This window comes from Hippopotamus amphibius, chromosome 1 (genome assembly GCF_030028045.1).
Source record: "Hippopotamus amphibius kiboko isolate mHipAmp2 chromosome 1, mHipAmp2.hap2, whole genome shotgun sequence".
Classification (NCBI taxonomy): domain Eukaryota; kingdom Metazoa; phylum Chordata; class Mammalia; order Artiodactyla; family Hippopotamidae; genus Hippopotamus; species Hippopotamus amphibius.
This window is the reverse complement of record NC_080186.1, coordinates 85,469,485-85,487,274: the sequence shown is the minus strand read 5'-3', so window position 1 is coordinate 85,487,274 and position 17,790 is coordinate 85,469,485. Positions and strand designations below refer to the sequence as shown.

The 17,790-nt window shown below is 36.2% G+C and overlaps 1 protein-coding gene across 3 annotated transcripts in view; it reads left to right on the top strand.

The window, feature by feature from the left end:
* The window catches only part of DPYD (dihydropyrimidine dehydrogenase), an 807,016-nt gene that overhangs the window by 536,662 nt on the left and 252,564 nt on the right, over positions 1–17,790 (top strand). For all 3 annotated transcript variants that reach the window (XM_057718457.1, XM_057718467.1, XM_057718475.1), the window contains exon 16: positions 2,329–2,412. In XM_057718457.1, the coding sequence (XP_057574440.1) occupies positions 2,329–2,412 (84 nt within the window). The remainder of the gene's footprint in view (positions 1–2,328; positions 2,413–17,790) is intronic.

Below are 17,790 nucleotides of genomic sequence, written 5' to 3'. Positions count from 1 at the left end.
TCCTTAGCAGATCTAGGATTAGAACTCAGAGTTCTGCAGGTTGTGCTTTGTCCAAGCTTACCACCAAGCCAGCAGGGAAAAAAAGTAGCGTGATTCACGGTAATTTTCAAATAACATGAAGCATTTTAAAATTGAATTAGAGAAGCAAAAACCGTAATAAAACCATGTTAGAAGATAGGCTGAATGATCAAATGAACTTTCATAAATGTGCAGAAGAAAAAGCAGACTGACCAATGAATAAAGTTTTGTAAGGAAGTCAACCAAGAAAGAGCTAACTATGTGTAGAATTCTTGTTTGTTGAGGTCCTATTTAAAATTCGTAAAACAGGAAACAATAGGCTAAAATCTTGAAAAATTAGGAAGTAAAGAGAGACTTGAAGAAAAGCTGTTGGCCTCAAGAAAGGTTTGGTACACTTAGAAAATAATGAACTTTTTTTTTAAGTCTTTGTGTGATGTGATACATGTTATAATATTATGGAAACTGATTCAAGCTTCTGGTTTACCTTACTTAAAGAGAAAATGTGGCATTGGAGGAATTCTACAGGTTAGGTAAAAGAATCATTTAGTTTATCCTCCATTCCTCAACTTAAAAAGTGTTTTATTCGTTTTTACAGGAAACTTCTCAAAAATTCTGCAGTTCTCCAATTATTTTAAGAATGCTTAGCGTGAAATATTTTGTTCATTTTCGTAGGATCCATTTGTATCCTAATGAATTATGAGTTAAATAAGAAAGATTCCTGTTTAATTATTAAAGTAAGACAAAGTTATCTGTACTTCATATTTCTTGCATGGACTGTTAAGAAATACAATAAAATTGATTATCAGTTAAAAAACATGAGAGAAATAGGTGAGCGAGATTAAGACGTGCAAACTTTCAATTACAAAATAAATGAGTCATGGGTATGCAATGTACAGTATGATAAATATAGTTAATAGTAATGTAATATCTTTGGTAACTAGACTTATCGTGGTGATCATTTTGTAATGTATAGAAATGTATAGATATATTGAATCACTATCTTGTGCACTAGGAGTTAACATAGTGTTGTAGGTCAATTACACTTCAAAAATAAACAAACTCATAGCAACAGAGATCAGATTTATGGTTACCAGAGTGGGGAGGTGTTGGGTGAAGGAAGTCAAAAGGCATAAACTTCTGGTTATAAGATAAATAAATATTAGGGATGCAGTGTACAACTTGATTAATATAATAAATACTGCAATATGTTATATATAAAGTTAGAGTAAATCCTAGGAGTTCTCATCACAAGGACTTTTTTTCTTTTTCTTTTATTCTGTATCTATATGAGGTGATGGATGTTCTCTAAACTTGTGGTAATTATTTCGTGTTGCATGTGTGTCACATCATTATACTGTACACCTTAAACTTATATAGTGCTATATGTTTGTTATATCTCAATGAAACTGGAAGAAAAAACTTAAAAATGTAAAGAGCAAAACCAAGAAGAAAAAAAGAAGCCTGATACATGTGTTATATTTAGGTTTTACTTTTTTATATACATAGAATAAAATAGAAAATTACACATTAAATTAATTGTTTACTTTAGAGGTAGGAAATTGAAGGAACAAAGAGAAAGACTACTTATATTTTGTATATATTTTGGTTTAATTTGAACTGTTACAAAAATCTTATTTTACTTTTGAATTTTTTTAAAGCAACATAGAACACATTGAATGGTGTTCAGGTTTGGGGAATTAACATGCTTGAATGCTCTGAAGCATATGAAAGCAGTATTAATAAATAATAAAAATTAATTGATAAAAGAAAAACATTTAAAATTTTACTCGGATTCATTCCAGCTAGCCTACTCTACTGCGTTTTTGTCTTTGCCCTGCTACCTTCAGTACCAAGTATCCAGAATTAGTAAGATTTGTTTCTATAAAAATAGAAGCTGTGTAGGACGGAATAAATGTGATGCCAAACAGACCTGAGTTAACACCTCTGCTGTGTCACTTGATAACCAGTCTTGTCTTTTAATTCCCTTGTGCTTCGGTCTCCTCATCTGTAAGATTGGCACCCCAATAATCCAAGCTTATGAAGGTTAGAGCTAACAAATATAACTCACATTGAGCAGTGAGTGTCCCCTTATAGGCACTCAATAAATATTTGCTGCTGTTATTATTACCGTTGTTGTACACACTCTCATTTGAGAGAGTCAGAATATACCTCACAAGATAGCCATGGTGCAGAAAACAGAGTAGTTAAAACTTGGCAAATGTGACCTATGTTGAATTATCAGTGGCGAAAGCCTATCAGTACGTGCATAAAGCTTTGCCTTTTGCTTCCTTTTCCTTCCACGTCTTAAAGGCTGCTGGAGCAGATGCCCTGGAGTTAAATTTATCGTGTCCACATGGCATGGGAGAAAGAGGAATGGGCCTGGCTTGCGGGCAGGTAAGGACCTCAACAGCTGCCATTATGTATGTCTGTGTGACAGAACAGGCCCCTGTACGGATCGTTACTATACCTTAGGCAGGAAGATGGGAGGATCAGATGAGTGACTTGAGATTTCCAGGTCTGCATTGTTTAAATATTTAGTGCTTAAAAAGTGGAAAATGAGAGGAGCTGAAATTACAGCAACTGTTTAGTTTTATTGAGGAAAATATCATATTATGTGCTTGACAGGAGGTAATATCATAACAAATAGTTTTTAAGAGCGCTGAAGCAGAATTAGCTGATTTCAAATGCAATGTTCTTTATTCATTCCTGATGCTGATCCAGTTTCCCTGGAGCAATATACTGTACAAAATGCATTGTTCGTAGTGATTTTGTAGTAAATGGGGCACAGCACAAATTGCATTTTACATTTTTTAGCATATGATCATTATTCCCTAACTGTGTTTTGGGAGTTACTAAAAGACTTTGATGCTATTTTTATTTTTGGATACAATAAATGGAACCTTCATGCTAAAATACTTTCAAAAACCTAATGAATAAAATGTGGAAATGTATGTTAATACATAGAATATATTGCATCTTTATGTAACTGGATACAGTATTATATGTTAAGGAACAGTGTAAAAGCTTAATGCTAAAAAGGTGAGTATTTTGCATCTAATTTAACTCTTAAGCCCAGAGGGAAATTATGTGAATTAAATAATACAAAATGCTATAATTTATGACAAATTTCCTAGTCCTAGAAAGTCTAATTTCCACATCTGAAACAGGGCCTTATACATAGTAGGTGCTCAATTCTTCAATTCTGTTTTTTTTTTTTTTTTAAGTCATAGAATTATTTGAATTAAACTCAGAGCCCATAGGCCCTTAATTTGGACAGGCAGAAATTTCTGCTTATTCAAATGAACATAGGTTGCTATTTTCATATTAGCATTCAGGGAGGATTTTAAAGCACCTTGTAAATATTTAATTAACATTCAAGAACAGATCTGTGACTTAGGAAGAAACCATTCTTTTGTAGCAGCAGGAGAGGATGGCCTAGACAAATGTTGTTCAAGTGTATCCTCTATTCCACTCACTACAGATTATCCAGAAGATCAGTAAGTGTGGTAACAGAACAAGCCTCAGAATTAACTGTGGAGGGAAAGTATCATTATATTAATTCATAATTTGTATAAGTCATATGATTAGGCAACAGTCAATGTGTCAAGACGTGTAACTTTGTTAAAATGAGGAAGGTTCCTAAAAGGATACCTGGAGCAGGGCCTGAGGGAGTCGAGTTTTTCCCTTTACCGCATTCCCAGTCTCTGAAACTTAGAACCAAAATATCTTTTAGTTACATGGATTAAAACAGCTATGGAAAATTTAAATCTATTGACTAATTTTAAAAGAAAGATGTATTTTAATATATATTCCTTGCCACAAATATGTGGATTATTTTGAAAATGTTGCCCAGCTTTGAGTTTATTTTTTAGAATGGACTTTTGCTCTGTGAACACCTCTAAACTTACCCAGCTGTTAAGTGTCTTAGGTATGTCCTCTCTAGAGAGTTATTTAGCCACATAAATTTTTGCACAGCCTTTGGCTGAATGAGGATGCAAGTGCTAAAATGTTGCAGTCAGTTATCATTAAGATTTCTAAAACTCATGGAAAACATATGTTCCACAAACCATTATATTTTAGACTGAAGGAAACTTAGAAACATTTCCATTTCACTTGTTAGTTATAATCTTTAAAATTATAACCAATTCTTTTCATTAGCCAAGTTTAGAAATTTTCTTTGAATTATATTCTCTTGTAAATTATATAATTGAAAAATAAAGCTAATTTAATCATTTTGCTCCAACATAATTTAAATGAGTACTCTGCCTCGGGACACATGAATGTTCAATATTTTAGATAGCAGGACGGAAGAATATTAGTGCATTGGAAAAAAAAAAACTTTAACTCAGAATTTTTCGAGTGGACACAAAGACATCTGGGGTTTATTCATCTTTTCTTTCACTTCCTTTTCCCTTTCTCTGTCTCCTGCTCCCATTGCCTCTTCCTCCTTCCCTAAGGTTACTAGTCTTAAACACTTGGGTTGGGGAATTTGTACTCAGTGTTGGGGGACTGAGGAGCCATTCCGATTCGTCTTCCCCATCACAGTGTGATCCTGCATCGCATCTGCTGAAAGCTCCCTCTGTGCCAAGCACAGAAATGTGTGTATCGCCAGAGCCTGATAAATGTTTGCTTCATGAATGAAACAAACTGCCATTAGTTCCATGGCTAGAATATTTGTCTATTAGAAACACTCTCTTGTACTGTCCCCATTTCTGGTGTTTCTAGAAATCATGGTGATTTTAGCTCCTTAAGATGAGGCAGAGTATTATAATACAGTACATTTTCCTCTCTAAACATCTGGTTTTTTTTTTCTCCTTTATCTCAAATAATTTCTTGCAAATAACAAATAAGTGAAAAATATTGCCTTTGTACCTAAGTGATTTTGAATTAGCTGTATATATTTAAACATATATATTTAAACTTTTTACACATGTTCCCATAAGTAACTAAAAATTGTGAAATATACAAATAGAAAAGGCTAATAACCTTTACAACATAGAGACATCATATATATTTATGGAATTTACAGAAATAAATAAAATCTCAAGTTGACCTTGGGAATTTGAATTGTGTATTCCCTGCATAGTGAGACTTCATATAAAATCTTAAACACTTAGCATGACACTTGCTAAGTGTTTAAAGGCAATCTCATTCTTTATTCTTTCCATCAACCATCTGTGTCACCTTGATCAAGCCACTTACTCTCCTGAAGCATTGGTTTCCATCTCTATAATATGGGATTTGAACTAGATGCTCTCTAAACCCCCTTTCAGCTTTAATATTCTTTAGGTGCTAACATTATAGGCAGCAGGCTTATGTGTTATTTTTAAACTATCCATAAAGAGCATTGGTAAAACAAGAACAACTAAAGAAATAAACAAATGCATATCACGTTGTTCTTTTTCAAAACATTAGCATTTTCCCTGGCCTGCATGAAAGTCAATGTTTTACTTATTTCCTAATTTTTTTATATCAACCAATGTGGCTCACTTTTTGGTATATTTTACTTTATGTGATGAATGAAAATCTAAGTAGCAGTTGCTGAAAAACCTTTGGTTTAATAGACCTCTTGTACCTAACATGGTTAAAATAGCATGGGTCTTTTAATATGTCAGCCTGCTCTTCTATCAGATTTTTGCCATTTTACTTAATGATACCCCCCAATAAACTTGAGGCTTAAATAAAGGTAAAGGCATGCTCTCGTTTGTGTTGCATATACTCCAAAGAGTCAGAGTTCTGTTACAACATGAAAGGTTTTTGTCTGTCTTCTTCCTTCTGCTCAGAACAATCCTCTGAAGTACAATGAGTTTTTATCCCATTTAGCAAATTAAAAAATAAGAAACCAAAGAACCTGAGCTTCCATGTTTCCCAGGTCACACATCTGGTCAGTGGCTGCCAGGGCCTGAACTTTAATTAGTATGTAAGCCTAAATATAGGGAAGGCACTGAGAACAGTTCCTAATAAATTGGTATTTGAATATTGGCCTAACTATTATTATTAACTTAAAATGAAGTGCAGGACTAAGCTCTAAAGTCACAAACAAACCTGAACCTACTGTTTAGGTATTCTGCCTCTGGGGAATAAGGGAGCTTCTCTGATGTCTTGACATTCATATTTAAAGTTGTCTACATGCAATCTGTGTAAACTACTTCCCTGTGACAGCATATTACTTTATAAAGGTACTTGAACTACAATAAATTCTATGAAGTCATGATGGAATGACACCTCTTTGAGGCCGTCTCCTTTTCCGAAATGCTAAATGTTCATAGGGCATTAAGTGAATATCCCTCTTCTGTCCTTTTAGAATTATACTGAATATTTTTACTCCCACCTTGTAGAACCTCCTAACCTAGATTCACACAGGAGCTGAATAGGCCTCAAATAGCTTTCTATTGTTGTTGTGGTTGTTTTGTTTCTGAAATTATTACCAACATTTTAAACACAGCTGGCCAGACAAAAAAATTCTACTTCTTATGTCTCTGGAAATAAGGAAGTTATGGCCACTCTTGGCCATGCAGCAAGGAGGAACTAGAGCTTAATTAGGCTCCTTTAAGCCTGAATGTGTATAAACAGCAGCAAACATTTGACCAAGGATAAGTGCTCATTCTTTTTTTTTTTAAGCTCCTTATTGGAATATAATTGTTTTACATTCTTGTACCAGCTTATGAGATACACCAAAGTGAATCAGCTGTATTTATACACATATCCCCATATCCCCTCCCTCCTGCCGCTCCCCCCCACCCTCCCAGTCTTGGCCCTCCAGGGCATCACGCATCATCGAGTTGATCTCCCTTTGTTATACAGCAACTTCCCAGTAGCTATCTATTTTACAGTTGGTAGTGTATATATGTCTATGCTACTCTCTCACTTCGTCCCAGCTTCCTCTTCACCCCCCCCCCCCCCCCCCCCCCGCTTCCCCAACCCTGTGTCCTCCAGTCCATTCTCTGCATCTGCATCCTTATTCTTGCCCTGTCACTGGGTTCATCAGTACCATTTTTTTTTAGATTCCGTATATGTGAGTTAGCATACAGTATTTGTTCTCTTTCTGGCTTCAGTACTCATTCTTAACATGGATTTGATCAATATGTGCCTCTCTGATTCAACCTTTAAATATTGAAACCAAGTCTTCCCAGGATTTTTGCTAACCTTCTGGGTTCCTGACATTGAAGATTCTCTAGGCTGCCTTCTTCAACCATCAGCACCTTCATTTCTTAGACCCTCCATCAGCTACCAAAAGAAAAGTAGTGGGCCGGGGCGCACAGGGTATGCGATAAGATGCTTTGTCTTCCTATCTTCCTATTTTATCTTCCATGTAGCAGAAAGAAGAGCAACAGGCAACATGCTGCACAGGACTTTACAAAACTAGTTACATAATCCCCTTCAAAATGATTTTTTGTCCTTGCCATCAGAAAGCATATATTTTTAAAGCTTTTCCTTAAGTTATTTTTCACACCAGCTGTTTCCTTCTTTGCCTTGAGTCAGTAATGAGGAACCTTGAAGATTTCCCAGTTCAACCTCCTTATTTAGATGACAGGAATTGGGGACTGGGACGTGATCTAAATAGCCTTAGCCTGAGGTAACCAACTAGCAAGGCCCAGAGCATGTGACACCCTTATCATTGACCTCCACCTGGTGTTCTGTCCAGTATTTTCTACCATATCATTTGGGTGTAACCAAATCTCTAGTCAACTGAATGGGTCAGTCAGATGCCCTGGAAACTTCTTACTCTGTGCTTTTTGCATTACTCTTATTCCCTCTGCCTGGAATTCATATCTTTTCAACTGAAATTATTCAAATAAGAACCACCTGGCTAATTCAATTGCAAATGACATCTAATTCATTACTTGGATATGTATCATCAACCAAATTTTCCATGAGAAAGGAAAAATAATATATTGTATGTGAACGGGTTAAAGACAGAAACCAGGCGCATACTCTCATTTCAATCTATGGTGACCTAGAGATTGAATCACTGTCAATGTATTTGGATTTCTTTACCTAACAGTTCTAAGAGGCTACAAAGATGTTGTTTATCTGGCCCTTGGAGGGTTCTCATGGTTCAGTGTTTTGGATGTCATGGTTTGGCCTTCATTGTAAGTGTGATTGCTAAATAGTGCACAGCTAGTTCAGTAACAATTCTTTTGGATGAAAAATTCCAAAATGATAGTATATAACTGAAGGGAAGACTGCTCTAGCTTTACAGGCAAAGTAGTGTCCTGAATAAAGATGGTGGTACCATCATCATCCTCTGCTATGTCCTGCTATCTCACAGCCCCTCCATTTATTTACATATGTTCTCTGCATCGAATTTCTAAACACTGGAATATTCAACTCAAACAGACTTAACGTTAATTTTATCATCAGGAAGTACATATACAGTCCTGCTTTTATGATGATTTAGCTAAGCAAAACAAACAGGTTTAAAAGTGATAAAGCTAAAAATGTTTAGTGATCTTAAATAATTACTGACTTACATTAAGATCACCTAAAGCAACATTTTGTTATTTCCCTCATGATCTGTTCTGTGTCCAAATTTAATTTACATCAACCCCGTATTTTTATTTAAAAAAAGAGAGAAATTATTTGTTTCTGTTACAACATGCCAACATTTTTCATAAAACACAGATTATTGCTCTTACCCTTGCCAGAGAGCAGATGTCTGTCACCAGGAAGAGAATCCAAAACTAAGTGTGAGGCCTACATTTCCCCAGATGTGCTAGCACTTCCCTTGGGAAATAAAACCTTTTTCCAACAGCTGGGCTAACAGACTGTCTATCTCATATACAGTACAAGATCTAGGGAACAGTGACCACAGCCCGGCCTCAATCTAGTCCCCATTGAATGTCTGTGGCCGGGACAGTATAAAGATACTACTTTTAAAGCCAAAACAGCTAACAAGTCATAGCACTTCCTATGTTTCCCAGAGGGGTGAAATGCAGGATCTCAGGAGTATGAGAAATCTTAAATGTTAGAGAAAGAAATATGGGAGCCCCACCAGTGGTAAAATACAACAAACTGAAAATACAAATACAAACTGAAGCCACAGTGGCTTCTCTGGCATCTCTTGGGGGATCCAAGGTGAGGATCACTGCTGAATTAAATTTTCTTTTTGATACTGGTTAGGTATGTGCCCATGAGACCTCCTTTGCTTGAGGCCCTTGATCCCTCTCACCCTTTCTGACTAGCCCCTCTAAGAAACATGGGTGGCAAAGTGCTGCTTTGTCCTGAATGTGACGTTTAATTTTGCTCTAATCAGCATGGATAAATGTAAGTCCGGGCTAGGAAGTTGTACTTGAGGTCTATGAGCTGATTAGCTAAACATGGACCAGGCTAGGTTGGCCTCAGTGGGTTGAGCCCCTGAGAGGTCACAGGTTTGGAAATCACTGCGCTGTAAAGTAACCTCATTGCTGGAAGAGAGAGAAGAAATGGCTGTGTGGTATAAGCTTCTGCAAAAGTGCCTGAAATATGATATTATCCAAATACGTTTTACTTATCCTGCCTTCTTTTATTTTCCTTTTAGAAGTATAATTTTGGAAGTGCTTTAAAATAAATTATCAACTTGTTTATGAGAAAAAGTATCTCTGATTAAAAAGAAATATTTGCTTTACACTATATTATGTTGCCTTTTCATTTGATTTTAATTCTCAGCCATTTGCATAGACATGGGTGCTTGGATAAGTAGATAACTACAGGAGATCTATAAGAGGCATTTATAGAGCTGCCAATATTTTGCCTTAAGCAGGTTCTCTATGAGTTTTTCAATTTGAGTTATTAATGTTGGTTAATGATATAAAAATGATTGCTTTCTTTTAAAAACAATAAATCTTTAGTAGAAAGCAACACCCTTTAAATCTAACTGAGATATTAGTTCTAGGTCAGGAAGTATCATTGTTTTTATCTAGAATAACAATCATGCATCTGGTAGTAAAAAAAAAATTATATTTAATTCAAAAAAATAGGTGGACCACCTGCTGAATGGTTGCAGGAAACACATCTAAATATGTATTTTTAAACTTAATGTGGCTTTTTACTACACTCATCATGTTATATTCCTGAAATAAAACAACAATAGTATTTCTAATTTTTTTATTAATTAATTAAATAGTTTATCTATTGGCTGTGTTGGGTCTTTGTTGATGTGTGGGGCTTTCTCTAGTTGCAAAGAGTGGGGGCTACTCTTCATTGCGGTTGGTGGGCTTCTCATTGTGGTGGCTTCTCTTGTTGTGGAGCATGGGCTCCAGGCATGTGGGCTTCAGTAGTTGTGGCATACGGGCTCAATAGTTGTGGCTCACAGCTTCTAGAGCACAGGCTCAGTAGTTGTGGCGCACAGGCTTATTTGCTCCACGGCATGTAGGATCTTCCCAGACCAGGTATCGAACCATGTCCCCTGCATTGGCAGGTAGATTCTTAACCACTGCACCACCAGGGAAGTCCTCTAATTGTTTCTTTAAAATCACTTTCAAATGATCACATCACAGTGAATTTGAGAGTTTTCTATATGTCTGTTGACTATAGCACAAAGATGAACCAAAAATATCTTTGACCTAAAGAGAGAGATGTGGGAATGAGGTGGAAAGAGGCTATGATCTTAGTCTGTGGTATCATGCAGTTTGTATAGCATAATGTCACACCAGAATAAATAGGTATCAGCAGTGCAGAATGGAAACAAAGTTGGAAACCAAAATTACTGAGACAGAAATATTGGCATTGGAATGGAGGGTCCAGTCATGGGATCCAGCCAGCCTAGAATATTTGGAAGAACTGGCAGACAAAACTTGAGTTCTGAATTAAAAGAGACGAAAGACCCAAGAGTAAAGGACACTGCATTTTGGGCTAAAAAGCAAGATTGGGCCAGAAAACTAATAAGAACTCAGGAGCTAAGAGCCTTGGAGGCAGCAAAGTTCAAGATAGAGCAAGAGAGAGGATAATGAATAAGGCAAACCAAAGGAAGGCATAAGAGGCATCACTTTTAAGAAGACTGAAAATTAAAGCAACTTCTACTTCAGAGAGAAAGTTTTTACACAATTCCCGCTGGGGTAGAAGAAATCTTTTAATGTACAGTCAGTTCAAGCCTTCCAGCTGGGAGTAGGTGAGCAATGTCGGGAAGGAGGCACGTGGATTTGTCTGACTATAGAAGAAAATATTGCCCCCTCCCCCCAAAAAACTAAGTCAAAGAAAACGAACTTTTTGGCCAACCCAATAGATTTATCAAACTCATAGCATTTTACAGCCAAGAGTATTGATTCAAAATTGAAATCTCTATGACTTTTGTTACCATCATTTGGCAGCCACATTCCCAGAGAACTATCACGCCCCCCAACCCCACCCTCCAGAAACACATGGGGTGGTCCTTATCAGGAATCACAGATTTTACACAAACATGAAGTCTGTTTGATGTTGATTACGTTGCAGAAATCTTAATGACAATCATGTTTGGAGCTAACGTTGTTTTCGTTCTTTCACCAAAATAAAAAAAAAATCAATTTATCAAGTAGCAATATAATTAATACATACTCTGAAACAAAAGTTTTGTTTAAAGAGATATCAATTTAAAGGATGGCTATCAATTTTAGCCACTTTGAGATGTCTTGAATATCTTTGGTTCTTTCCGTGTATTTTTTGCTGTTTATTTTTTCTAAAGTTGATAGTTTGAGCGTTTCTTCTTCTCTCCCTATCTGTTGTTCCTGGGTGTGTTCATCTTTAAAAGTCCTAATAGATCAAGTTACAAATTCAGTTACATTTAATGTGTGTGAATCATTCATCAAAAAAGAATATGAAGATTTTTTTCTCTTATTTGTAAAATTTCTAGTCCTCTCTCAAATGAGATTTCTGTTGCCAGTTTTCCATTGCCAACACTTTCCTTTCCTTGACTACACCAGAAATTGTATGGCAACCTAGTAGGCTTTCCACTCCTGTTTTTCCTGTAATTATGGTTTACCTAATATGGAAGAACTTGGCATATGAAGGACCAGTTAGTTCCCTTCACTTGTAGTGTCTGCTTTCTGTTCCTCTTTCACTCTTGATTCTCCTTCTGTGTCCTATCACCTAGGTCTCAAACCTTTAGAGAATAGCCTTTTTATTTAGGATAAATAGATTCTAGAGACCCTATTTGTCACTCCCAAATCATCAAATATTTCTCTGCTTTCATTCATTCAACAAATATTTAAAGCATCTACCTTGTACCAAGAATTGTGTGAGATGCTAAGAATATGATGATGAGCAAAAATAGGCCTGTCCTCCGTCCTCATAGAGCTTTCCATTCAGTAGAGAGATGCAGGATGAATAACCCCACAAACAGTAAAGTGTAACTGGCATAGTAACCATGAAGCAGTGGTCCAGGATACTTGAAGAGCATGTAGTATGAAGTTTCTGGGCTACTCTGAAAGGTCAAGGAAGTATTACTTAAGGAAGTGATATTTGATCTGATAACTGAAACATTTAAAGGATTTTTAACTAAGTGAAATGATTAGGGTGGGTTAGAGCATTCCAGGCAGTAGAAAAGGCATGAGCAAAAGCCTTGTAGATGAAACAAGTCCTGTTGAAGGGCAGGAAACAAGAATGGGGTGCTTAGAGAAGATGCATGTGGCACAAGATGATATTGGAAAGAAAAATACAGGTCTTAGGCTAAGACCTGATAATCAGGTCTTGTTAGGCATTTTGATTTTATCCAAACAGCAGTGAAAAGCTATTAAAGGGTTTATTGAATGTGTGTGTGTGTGTGTGTGTGTGTGTGTGTGTGTGTGTGTATACATGTGCATGTGTGTGGTGAGTGGGACCATGACGATGGTGGGAGTGATAGGATTATATTTTCATTTTGAGAGAACAGAATAGAGGAACATAAGAACAGACTTGAGAATACTGGTTGAAATCTCTTGCAGTTAGTAGTTCAAATAAAAAGTCTCAGTGGCTTGTAGCTTAGATTAGGAAAATGATGGTGAGATAGAGAAATGGATATGCCAAAGATAAGGAGTATATTGAACAGCATTTGAGGATGAATTGGATATGGGTTTTAAGGAGGAAACAAGTGGAAAGATAGTTCTTAGCTTTCTGGCTTCTGCAGATGGAGGAATTCTGGTATTACAAAGTAAGACAGATATATTAGCTTATGTAAGTGATGGTACAAGGTTGAAGTTGACTTTGTGATTGTCTGGATCCAGTCAAATCTATGATGTCTGCGGCATTCCCACTGTCTCTAGCTTCTTTTCTTCACTCTAGGGTGTAGCGAATGACTCATTCTTATCAACAGATAAGCAGTCTTTATCCATCTGATGACCTAGCCTCAGACAAATCCATGGTTTTTAATCCCAATTATCAGGGCATCTTTACCTTTCCAGTCCTGGACCATCCACTGATATCTGTGATTTTGGTATCTTCAATATACTTTCTCCGATCCTTACCATTAAACTCCTATTAAAAAACTTTCCTCTAAATGGAGCCATCCTTATTTTAAACAATTAAAAACTTACATGTATAAAATTTTGAATATTATACATATTAGATATTCATTCTGTCTATAGAAAAAGGTAAAGTGAAATACAGTTTTCCCAATAAATAGTAAATAAGGAATTGTATTTTTGGGGTGGCTACAAAGAAAGTTACCATGATATATATATATATATATATATATATATATATATAATATATACATTATAAATTCATGAAGAGTTTTTATGAAGAATAGAAATTGAGTTGATTCACTTAGTGCCCATATTATTCTAGGCAATGTTCTAGGTCTTTCTATACACAGGATCCCATCCACTCCTCAATCAAGTTTGAGGGGGAAGATAAATGTACTACAGACATAGGAACTACAGCTAGAGTGACTTGCTCTGCATTGAGCTCCCAGGATTAATATTATTCTGACATATGGTAAGTTCAGTAGATTTTTTTTGGACAGATTCATAAAAGCATGAATGAATGAGTGAATGAATGAATGAGCAATTGGATGAATTAAGCCTTCACACAAAATGGCTTTTTGTGCCATTCACATTGAGACGATCCAGAGCAGAGTAGTTTATGAATATGAATCAGTAAAGCAGTTCTTGATCTTTTGTGAGTGGAAAACTTACATTTCAGGTCCTTTTACTTCCCTCTGAAACCAATCTCATACCTCGTTCTGATTTTTGGTTGCATTTGTACCTCAACCATTTTAGGTTGCATGTGTCTGATTTCTCCGATGTGTATCTCAAATCCATTCTATATATGTTTGTCCAGAAGTACATACTACTCATTTATACATTATTCATCATTCCCTGAGTGCTGGACAGGAGTCTACCTCCTTTTCAAATATTCCATTTTTGGAACTCACTAACCATTTTTTTTTAAGAATGAGTATTTTCTACATGTTACTGTAGGAATTTGGAGGATGAAAGATATCAAAATGGCTGATTATGACTTCCTTTTGCAAACTTGCTATCCTACATACACAAGGTCTGTACTCAGGAGTAAGGAAAGAGAAAGAGAATGTACTGCCTCAGCTTGGCCTCCAGTGGAATTAAGGACATTATTTTCTCCTGTCTCCATGCCCGCCACCTAATGGCAGACAGTTCTGGATTGCAGACACCTCCTGAATGTCCCCTCACACGTTATTTGAGAGCAGGTACAATCACAGACACCTGCCATGCTGTTTGCCAGGCTCTGATCCAAGGTCTGACTCCTGTAATCCTCACCACAACGCTATGGTGTATGTACTGTTATTAATTCCCATTTTACGAAGAGGAAAACCCGGGGAATGAAAGTGTCAGTGATGTGGCAGAGTCACACGGCAAGTAAAGGGCAGCATCAGGATCCAAATCCTGGACATTTGATCCGTGAACCTCTGCTCCCAACCTCAGGCACTAGTGCCTCTCAAAAAAGAATTTTAAAGAAGTACTCCCTGGCTTCTAACCATAGAAATGGATACTCATTAGAATGGTGCCTCTCTCTTTGAAGACAGTGCTATTTGCGGAAGTAGTGAACGCTCTTCTACATAAACACTACTGAAAAGGCCATGTTCCTGAAGATGATTGGTAAAAACGATTTGAATGATCTTTATTTCTATGTCACATTTATTTATTCGGTATCCAAATTCATTTATAAAGAGAAACCCTAACAGTTCTTTTTAACATCTCCAGACGTGATTAAAATATAATGCAATTTTACAGTCATGACTGTTCATTTTCAAGGACTGTTTTTATTCTAAAAATCCATTATTTTGCTCTTTGATTTTGACATCATCCTTTCCTTAAAGGAGGCAATATGTGATATCGGGCATTCGGAAACTACTCCTGATAGGTGGCGATTACTCAGGAGAAGCTGAAGAGGGGTGAAAAACCCCCCACAGAGGTGCCCCCAGAGTTGATTCACCCTTTCTTCACAGGGTGGAGAGCACTAAGTATGCAGAGCGTAAGTGGTCCTGTCCTCGCCTGCCATTCCACAGCCGTACCCCTCTGCAAAGGGTAGCTCATTAAGCCATCCAATGGTGGGGAGTATTGTCATATAGCTGTTGCCCTTTATAACAGCCTGGCAGCGAGTGACCATAATAAATTATGCACTGTTCTGTGAGGCTGTGACACAATGCACTGGCGGAACAGCAGGGGTGTTAGAAAATCCATTATTTGAAATTTTTGTTTCTTTTTCTTACTAGATTCCATGCTGCTCTTTTCCTGTCATCTTGTTCCTTTTTTTCTTTCTTTCGTATCTATTGTTTTGAGGGTTTTGTATCTGACAGTTCTTTTCTACTGCTGGTTTTGTCCTTTTTGTTACCTTGTTTCTGCCTTCGTGGGCTCCCCCACCCCCTTTTCTTGGTCTTGTGTGTTGTGAGCCTCGTTCTTTTCTGTCACGCCGTCATTTGCTTTACTTTTCTTTCTCTTTCTGCCTTATTGTCTCATATAACGCAAAAACAAATTCTCTTTTTGTTGGCATTCTTTTACATGGTGTTATGTGGTTGTCATTTTCCCTTCAGGATAGGTGCACTTTACTGTATGTAATATTCATTTAGGGTCCAAGAATTCCACACACATGTCCAGAGGAGTGCCAAGGCTCATGACAATAAAAAACAATCAAAGCAGCCAGCAGAATAGTTCTTTGAGAACAGTGCAGACCTATTTCTTCCCTGGAGATCAATTCACATAGAATCTGTATGTTTTTGTTCCTAATTTTGGATTATTCAGTGTTTTCATCTTTTTCCAAGAGTAAGTCTATTATTCCAAAGTGGCAATTATGTTGACACGATTCCTGGCAAAACTACCTATATGCTTTTCCTTCATTGATTTTCCATTGATGAACACAGCCTGATAAGATAGTCTGCTAGTTGGAATATCCATTGATTCAATTAATTGATTAGTTATTAATTGAGCAACTATTATGTGGCAGGTATTGTGCAGGTGTTGAGGATACAGGACATCATCAGCTTTGTTTTGCATTTTTGTATTCTTTAATTAGTCATGTCGCTTATTCCCAATTTCTTTCCTCTTTCTGTGGACACATTATATTACTGTCATTCTGCCTTCTCCATTTTCTCTTCCTTGATCCTTTTGGACCTAGCACTCCTGTTTTTTATTTAGACTTATTTACAGAGAACTTCTGATTTTCTTGCTAAATTGGATTAGAAAACTCAAATTTCCTTGGCAGTGAATACCCGAGAATTTGTCAGATTCTTCAATCTCATTTTTGAGTCGCATTTAAAGACAACATAAACAGTACTGTGGTGTGGTTATGGATTTTTGTAATATTTTCAGTAGCTGAATTTAATTGTATTAATATGTATACTTATTAAATATTAGTGTGATTAAATAAAAATCTACAATTAAACTCTTCCTTTTGCAGTATTAAGTTCCTTGTTTCTTTTAAATATTTTTCCCTCTGTTTGCTTTTATTTGATTTTTATTTTCTCTTTTTTGTAAACTTATATTCTAAATTTGGTTTCTCCTGAATCACCTTTGATTTTCTGTTTCTATCCTTATTGTATTTTTATATTTTCATTCTCTATTTTTTTTTACTTTATTGTATTCCAGGGTTATTGCTGGTATTTTTTTTTGGACTTGTTATTTTAAATAATTGCTATAGTAGCTCAAAAAAGCTTGTTTATTGCTTTTTGCCACTTAAATGATTTTCTTCTGTCTCTATACTCATTTCCTTTACATTTTTAATCTCTCCACTCTTCCTCATATCTCCAAATTTCTGGTTGTTTCCTCTATTCTATGGTTTCTTCTTTTTTTGCCATTTTGAATTTTGCCCCTTAATTTTTTCCTATATCAGTTTTTTTTTAAAGAAACACAAGTCCCTTTAATATCATTTTACAAATCCCATATGAACAACTTCTCTTCTTTCTACTAATTTGGGCTTTCAGAGTAAACTCTCAAAGCATTTTATGCACCCACAAGAATAAGTCAGTTGTCCTGTCAGCTTCCAGATGCTGTCAAATGCTCATGTTATTTTCTCACACATTTCACACTTCCATTTTTAATATTGTCCTTCTTAGATGGAAGAAGAAAAGAGGGAGGAATATATATAAAGAGCTATGAGGATGTTGTAAAAGTGAAAGGGAGATAATAGACTGAACGTAAATAAGTAAATGTGGTAACTAGGACACTTGCACCCTTAAAAGATGCCATGGGGGAAATATTTTTGGTGACAAGATAGAAGATGAGAAGCTCAGGAAACCTCCCACAGATTTGTTCCTAAAAAGCAGTGCTTTTATAACTGATTCCACCAAGCGAAACGGACTTTTGTATTAGGTGAATCCAGTTCATCCTCTAGAGATTTATTCATCCCGTTACTGAATGGCTCTGC